The 9,154-nt window shown below is 45.6% G+C and overlaps 1 protein-coding gene across 1 annotated transcript in view; it reads right to left on the reverse strand.

The window, feature by feature from the left end:
- The window catches only part of LOC120043563 (constitutive coactivator of PPAR-gamma-like protein 1 homolog), a 44,574-nt gene extending 38,567 nt beyond the window's left edge, over positions 1–6,007 (reverse strand). The window contains exons 1-2 of the mRNA XM_038988120.1: positions 5,951–6,007; positions 3,716–3,855 (exon numbers count right to left, since the gene is read on the reverse strand). Of these exons, the coding sequence (XP_038844048.1) occupies positions 3,716–3,855; positions 5,951–6,007 (197 nt within the window). The remainder of the gene's footprint in view (positions 1–3,715; positions 3,856–5,950) is intronic.
- Between the last annotated feature and the right edge of the window lie 3,147 nt (positions 6,008–9,154).

Here is a 9,154-nt window from a genome sequence, read left to right on the forward strand (position 1 = left end):
AATCCAAATATTAAAATATATTTGATTTGTTTAACACTTTTTGTGGTTACTACATGATTCAATGTCTACAATACATCTATGTACATCTACAATGTAGAAAATAGTAAAAATAAAGGAAAAAAACCCTTGAATGAGTACGGTGTGTCCAAAACTTCTGACTGTAGTGTGTACTTGGATGGTAGAGTCAGCGTGTGATGGCATGTTCATCCCGGAGTCTGCTAATCTTGCCAATGAAAACATGTATTTAGTAGTTGCAATAACTCGGGGTTTTGGAGGAATGAATATGCGTTTACCTTTGTCCAAAATTTGAGATTTTAAGGTGCTCCAAAGCTTATTACTGCAGTCTTTATGTTATTTCTCTTTGTTTCATAGTTTAGTTTCTTATCTTTTTATTAGTTTAGTCACATGATTTTCAAGCTGCAGTGCGTTTTTGACCATCGGTTGTTGTAGCCCGATTATTGGACGTTTCCTTTTGCCTCGTCCTCCAACCACACAATGTTTCAATTCCTCATAATCACGGGAATTAACTGGTTTCACAGTCAGTTTCTTAATGGGTACATGCTTATAGTAACTGGAATAAGCAAATTTCCATTAATGTGTCAAGTCGTTTGTCTCATTACACACCACAGACAACAAATACTCTCACATTCAACAACATAACAATCACTTCAAAACGTATTGTATGACCTCTTACCCTCTGTTTGGTCCGCGACAGAGACCACCTGGAGGGAGAAGCCTCCTCTGCCTGGCCCGTCGATGCAGCCCATTGGCCCACCACCGTGCCTGCCTATCTCTAGCTTCCCGCCCTGGGTGGACATGCTTGGCCAGGCCTGCCAGACCACGGACCAACAGTAGGGGGACACACACACACACACACACACAGAGGTTGTGGAAATAAAACTTCTAAGAAAGTTAGAGCAACCTAACCTGAGTATAATACTGATCCGCCTTCATGGTGAATAAAACCTGTACTATTACTCAACACAAATATAAAAACATGGCAACAATATCAAAGGGATTTTACTGAGTTACAGTTCATATAAGGAAATCAGTCCGTTAAAATACATAAATCTATGGATTTCACATGACTGGGTAGCCAGGGGGGCAGCCAGGGGGGCAGCCCACTTGGGAGCCAGGTCCAGCAAATCAGAATGAGTTTTTCCTGCAAGAAGGTCTTTTATAAAGACAGAAATACTCCTCCTCAGTAACGACCACAAATGTGCACCTGGTGTAAGATCATGCTGTTTAAACAAGCTTGCTGATATGCCACACCTGTCAGGTGGAGGATTTATTTTCACACATTTGAGAGAACAATACGTGTTTTGTGCGTATGGAAAACATTTCTGGGATATGTTATTTCAGATCCTGAAACATGGAAAACAACACTTTATATGTTCGTTTATTTTTTTTGTGTATAATTTTTCAGTATAATTTATAAATAGTCGTATCTACTACATCAAAACGCTGGCCAGGACGGACCATAAAACTACACAAAACACTGCCAGGACGACCAGAACACTACATTCCAAAACATGACCAGGACGACCATAACACTACATCAAAACACTGGACCAGGATGACCATAAACTACATCAAAACCTGGACCAGGACGACATAAAAACTACATCAAAACCTGACCAGGACGACCATAACACTACATCAAAAACACTGACAGGACGACCATAACATCAAAACACTGGTTTTTCTTTTTTTTTTTTTTTTTTTTTCTTTTTTTTTTCGCCAGAACGACCATAACCACTACATCAAAACACTGGCCAGGACGACCATAACACTACATCAAAACACTGGCCAGAACGCCATAACACTACATTCAAAACCAATGTACAGGACGACCAAAACACTACATCAAAACACTGACCAGGGACGACCATTAACAATACATCAAAACACTGGACCAGGACGACCATAACACTACTCAAAACACGGGCCAGAACGACATAACACTACATCAAAACACTGACCAGGACGACCATAACAACTACATCCAAACCACCTGACCAGACGACCATAACACACAGCAAAACACTGACCAGGAGACCAATAACAACAGACAGCAAAACAAGGACTGCAGGACGACCATAACACTACATCAAAAACATGACCAGGACGACCATAACACTACACAAAACACTGCCAGGACGACCATAAACACTAAACAACTGACCAGGACGACCATAACACTACATCAAAAACACTGACCAGGAGACCAAACGCTACATCAAAACACTGACCCCAGAGACCTTAACCACTAAACACCTGACCAGGACGACCATAACACTACATCAAAACACGGACCAGGACGACCATAACACTAATCAAAAACACTGACCAGGCCGGACCATAACACTACATCAAAACACTGAAAAGGGACGACCATAACACTACATCAAAAAACACTGACCAGGACGACCATAAAACACTACATCAAAACACTTACCAGGACGACCATAACAACATCCAAAACACTGACCAGGACGACATAAACATCAAAAACACTGGCCAGAACGACCATAACATACATCAAAAAACACTGGCCAGGGACGACCATAACACTACATCAAAAACACTGGCCCAGAACGACCATAACACACAAGCAAAACACGGCCAGAACGACCATAACACTACATTCACACACTGACCAGGACGACCATAACACTACATCCAAAACACTGACCAGGAGACCATAAACAACTACATCAAAACAATGACCAGGACGGACCATAAACACTACATCAAAAACTGGCCAGAACGACCAAACACTACATCAAAACACTGGCCAGGACGGTACCATACCACTACATCAAAACCACTGACCAGAACGCCAATAACACTACATCAAAACACTGACAAGGGACGGCCATAAACTACATCAAAACACGACCAGGACGACCATTAAACACACATCAAAACACTGACCAGGACGACCAAAACACAAACCACTGACCAGGACGACCATAACACTACATCAACAACAATGACCAGGACGACCTAACACTACACAAAAACACTGACCCAGGACGACCATACGCCTAAAACACTGGTTGCTCCCACGGTGGAGAGCCTACATACTGGTCTCTATGTCAGTTGTGGCCAAAAGTTTGAGGAAACAGTTTGGTGAGGAAACAATGCCTTTTCCAGCAGGATGGAGCACCTGCCATAAGGAAAAAAGTGAGATAGTGGCTCGGGGAACAAAACTATCGATCTTTTGGGTCCATGGCCAGAAACTCCGCAGAACCTTAGTCCATTGAGAACTTGTGGTCAGTCCCAAGAGGCGGGGGGACAACAAAAAAACCCACAAATTTGACAAAACCCAAGCAGTTGATATGCAAGAATGGGCTGCCACAAGTCAGGATGTGGCCCAGAAGTTAAATGGACAGGCCATGCAGGGCAGGATTGCAGAGGTCTTGAAAAAGAAGGTTCAAACACTGCAAAATATTGACTTTTGCATCAAACTTCATGTAATTGTCAATAAAAAGCCTTTGACACTTCTGAAATGCGTGTAATTAACTTCAGTATTCCATGAGTAACATCTGACAACAAATCTAAAGACACTGAAGCCCAGCAAAACTTTGTGGAAATTAATGTTTGTGTCATTCTCAAACTTTTGCCACGGGAATGTACAGTACCAATCTGTGAAAGTAGTATCATGATTGGTCTCTACGAGCATGACCATGATCCTGCCCCCTGCCCTGACCAGGCATCATGTGGGGCGGGGGGTAAAGGCTCCCCCTGGGGATAGAAAGCATGCGTGGGGGTGGGGGGGGGGAGGTGGGGACAAGTACGCACCTCCAGGGATTGCTCGACGCATTTGCTCACCTTGTTCACCTGATCCACCTGGGGACAGACAGAGGGGACACAGTGAGAGAGGTGGGGACACAGAGGACACAGTGAGAGAGGGGGGACAGACAGAGGACACAGTGAGAGAGGGGGGGACAGACAGAGGACACAGAGAGAGAGGGGGGGACAGACAGAGGACACAGTGAGAGAGGGGGGACAGAGAGGACACAGAGAGAGAGGGGGGGACAGACAGAGAACACAGAGAGAGAGGGGGGGACAGAGAACACAGAGAGAGAGCGGGGGACAGAGAACACGAGAGCAGAGAGAGAGGGGGACAGAGGACCACAGAGAGAGAGAGAGGGGGGACAGAGAAACACACGAGAGAGAGAGAGGGGGACAGAGAACACAGAGAGAGAGAGAGGGGGACAGAGAACACAGAAGAGAGAGGGGGACGACAGAGAACACAGAGAGAAGAGAGGGGGACAGACAGAAGACACGAGAGAGAGGGGGACAAGAAGAGAGGGGGACACAGAGGAGGACAAGAAGAGGGGATGATTTGAAGTGAAGGGTCTATCAAGCTCTCTTAGGGATGCCTGAACTAAAACACACCTGACTCAAGTAGTAAGGGCGTGAGAATAAGGTGACAAGGTGAAATTCAGGTTGTGCTCGTTCAGGAATAACTGCGGTGTCCACCGACGACGGTTTGAGAAAAGATTTTCTATGCAACTCCCAACACACCAGTCATGATAAGTACTGGAATGAGGAGGTACTGACTGGTCTAGGTTAAAGATTCTAGACTAGGACTGGTCTAGGTTAAAGATTCTAGACTAGGATGTCTAGGTTAACGATTCTAGACTCGGACGGTCTAGGTTAAAGATGCTAAGGACTCAGGATTGGTCTTGGTTAAAGATTCTAGACTAGGACAGATGGTCTAGGTTAAAGATTCTAGACCAGGGACTGGTCTAGTAAAAGATTCTAGACTAGGAGTGGTCTAGGTTAAAGATTCTAGACTAGGGACTTGTTAGAGTTTAAAGATTCTAGATAGGATTGGTCTAGATTAAAGATTCTAGACTAGATTGGTCTAGATTAACGATTCTAGACTAGGGACTGGTCTAGGTTAAGATTCTGACTGGGAATGGTCTGGTTAAAGATTCTAGAATAGGACTGGTCTAGTTAAAGTTCTAGACTAGATTGGTCTATGGTAAAGATTTAGGACTAGATAGGGACTGGTCTAGGTTAAAGATTCTAGACTAGGATGGTATAGATTAAAGATTCTAGACTAGGATGGTCTAGGTTAAAAGATTCTAGACTAGAACTGGTCTAGTTAAAGATTCTAGATAGGATTGGTCTAGGTTAAAGATTCTAGATAGGGGACGGGTCTAGGTTAAAGATTCTAGACTAGAATAGGGGACTGGTCTAGGGTTTAAAGATTTCTAGACTAGGTGGTCTTGGTTAAAGATTCTAGATAGGACAGGTTAAAGATTCTAGACTAGGATTGGTCTAGATTAAAGATTCTAGACTAGGACTGGTTAGGTAAAGATTTAGAATAGATGGTCTAGATAAAGATTCTAGGACTAGGGACTGGTCTAGATTAAAGATTTCTAGACTAGGATTGGCTAGAATTTAAAGATTCTAGACTAGGACTTGGTCTAGTTAAAGATTCTAGAATAGGACTGGTCTAGTTAAAGATTCTAGACTCGGACTGGTCTAGATTTAAAGATTTCTAGACTAGGATGGTCTAGATTAACGATTCTAGACTAGGATTGGTCTAGATTAAAGATTCTAGACTAGCCTCCTGGTCTAGTGTTAAAGATCTAGACTAGGACTGGTTAGGTTAAAGATTATAGAATAGGAGCGGGTCTAGGGAAAGATTCTAGCTAGGATGGTCTAGGTTAAAGATTCTAGACTAGGATTGGTCTAGGTTAAAGATCTGACTCGGACTGGTCTAGGTTAAAGATTCTAGACTAGGACTGGTATAGGTTAAAGATTCTAGACTAGGGACTGGTCTAGGTTAAAGGACTCTAGACTAGAATAGGACAGGTGTGTCTCTGTGTAGATTACCTGGACCATCACAGAGGTCGATGAGCGGGGCATTTGTCCAGAATGGCCCGGATCGTTTGCTCTGCAGCAGCTTCCATCAAAGTCCATCCACAGGCAGCAGTGCTCCCAGGGATTGGCTGGCCACACCGTCGTTGGCCCATAAGGCCATGTCCACGGCCGGTCCTGAACAGAGCAAGCCAGCTGCACGCCACGGGGGCGAGGTTATCAATCTACAGGGAGAGACAAAAGTTTCAGAGGAACAACTCACAGGGGACCAGACATAGTGTTGCAGAATTCTGGAAAACTTCAACAAAAATACACCGGTTACAGAAATCTTGCATTGTAAGTTTCCTGTTATCACGGAGAGAATAAGCAAGAAATGGAGGAGAAAAATCCTGGGGAATAAGGGAAGCTACCGGGAATAAGGGAAAGTTACGGGAAAGAAGGGAAAGTTACGGGGATAAGGGAAAGTTACGGGGGAATAGAACTCCGGAGATCTCAGAGGGACACTGCTAAACCCCCCACTACCGTAGTAACCCTCCACTACAGTAGTAAACCCCCACTACAGTAAGAACCCTCCACTACAGTAGTAACCTCACACTACCAGTAGTACCCCCCACTACAGTAGTAACCCTCCACTTACAGTAGTAAACCCCACTAGTAGTACCTCCACTACAGTAGTAACCATCCACTTTACAGTCGTAACCCCCCACTACAGTAGTAAACCCTCCACTACAGTAGTAACCCCCCACTACAGGTAGTTAACCCCCCATACAGTAGTAACCCTCCACTACAGTAGTAACCATCCACTACAGTAGTAACCTCCACTACAGTAGAACCCCCACTACCCCCCACTACAGTAGTAACCCCCCACTACAGTAGTAACCCTCCACTACAGTAGTAACCCCCACTACAGTAGGAAACCTCCACTACAGTAGTAACCCCCACTACCCCCCACTACAGTAGTAACCCCCCACTACAGTAGTAACCCTCCACCTACAGTAGTAACCCCCCACTACAGTAGTACCCTCCATACAGTAGTAACCCCCACTTACAGCAGTAAAACCCCCACTACAGCAAGGGAAACCCCCCACTAACATAGTAAACCCCCCACTACAGTAGTAAAACCCCCACTACAGCGTAACCCCCCACTACAGTAGTAACCTCCCACTACAGTAGTAACCCTCCAACTACAGTAGTAACCCTCCACTACAAGTAGTAACCCTAACTAAAGCAGTAAACCCCCCACTACAGTAGTAAACCCCCACTACGTAGTAACCCCCACTAACTCCACTACAGTAGTAACCCCCCCATACAGTAGTAACCCCCCACTACAGTAGTAACCCCCCACTAAAAGTAGTAACCCCCACTTAAAGTAGTAACCCTCCATACAGTAGTAACCCTCCACCAGTAGTAAACCCTCCACGACAGTAGTAACCCTCCACCTACAGCAGTAACCCCACTACAGAGTAACCCCCACTACAGGTAGTAACCCTCCACTTACAGCAGAACCCTTCCACTACAGTAGTAACCCTCCACTACAGTAGTAACCCTCCACTACAGTAGGTAACCCCCACTACCCCCCACTACAGTAGTAACCCCCCATTACAGTAGTAACCCCCACTTACAGTAGTAAACCCTCCACTACAGTAGTAACCCTCCAACTACAGTAGTACCCTCCACTACAGTAGTAAAACCCTCCACTACAGTAGTAACCCCCCCACTACAGCAGTTAACCCCCCACTACAGTAGAACCCTCCACTACAGTAGTAACCCCCAATACAGTAGTAACCTCCAATACAGTAGTAACCTCCACGACAGTAGTAACCCCCCCATAACAGTAGTAACCCCCACTACAGCAGAACCCCCATACAGAGTAACCCCCCCACTACAGCCGTAACCCCCCACTACAGTTAGTACCCTCCACTACCCCCCACTACAGTAGTAACCCCCCACTACAGCAGTAACCCCCACTACAGTAGTAACCCACACTACAGCAGTAACCCCCCAATACAGTAGTAACCCTCCACTACAGTAGTAACCCCCCACTACAGTAGTAAACCCTCCACACAGTGTAACCCCACTACAGTAGTAAACCCCACACTACAGTAGTAACCCCCACTACAGCAGAACCCCCCCACTACAGTAGTAACCCCAAACACAGAGTAAACCCCCCACTACAGTAGTAAAACCCCCCTACCCCCCACTACAGTCGTAACCCTCAACTACAGTAGTAACCATCATACCCCCCACTACAGTAGTAACCCTCACTACAGGTAGTAAACCCCCACTACCACCCCACTACAGTAGTAACCCTCCACTACATTAGTAAACCCTCCACTACAGTAGTAACCCTCCACTACAGTAGTAACCCACACGACAGTAGTAACCCTCCACTACGTAGTAACCCTCCACTACAGTAGAACCCCAAATCAGTAGAAATTAAACCCCCCCCCCCCCCCCCCATAAATAAACCCCCCCTACAGTAGTAACCCTCCACTACAGCAGTAACATCCATAGCAGTAGTAAACCCTCCACTACAGCAGTAACCCCCCACTACAGTAGGAACCCTCCACTACAGTAGTAACCCTCCATACAGTAGTAACCCTCCACTACCAGTAGTAACCTCCACTACAGTAGACCCTCCCTACCCTCCACTACAGCATAACCCCCCATACAGTAGAACCCCCCACCACAGTAGTAAACCCTCCATACAGTAGTAAAACCTACACTACAGTAGATAAACATCCACTACCCCACTACGTAGTAAACCCTCCACTACAGTTAGTAACCCTCCACTAAAGTAGAACCCCCTCACTACAGTAGTAAACCCTCCACTACCGTAGTAAACCTCCACTACAGTAGTAAACCCTCCACTACAGTAGAACCCTCGACTACAGTAGTAAACCCCACTACAGTAGTAACCCTCCACTACAGTAGTAACCCCCCACTACAGTAGTAAACCCTACACTACCGTAGTAACCCTCCACTAAGTAGGTACCCTCACTACAGTAGTAACCCTCCCACTACAGTAGTAAACCCTCCACTACAGTAGTAACCCTCCATACAGTAGTAACCCTCCACTACAGAGTAACCCTCCATACAGTAGTAACCCACCACTACAGTAGTAACCCCCACACAGTAGTAAACTCCTCCACTACAGTATTAACCCCCCACTTAAAGTAGGTAACCCTCCAATACAGAGTAAACCCGCCCACTACAGTAGTGGGAGGGTTACTACTGTAGTGGGGGGTTACTACTGTAGTGGAGGGTACTAAGGTAGTAACCCTCACTACAGTAGTAACCCCCCACTACA

This window comes from Salvelinus namaycush, unplaced genomic scaffold (assembly GCF_016432855.1).
Source record: "Salvelinus namaycush isolate Seneca unplaced genomic scaffold, SaNama_1.0 Scaffold96, whole genome shotgun sequence".
NCBI classification, from domain to species: Eukaryota; Metazoa; Chordata; class Actinopteri; order Salmoniformes; family Salmonidae; genus Salvelinus; species Salvelinus namaycush.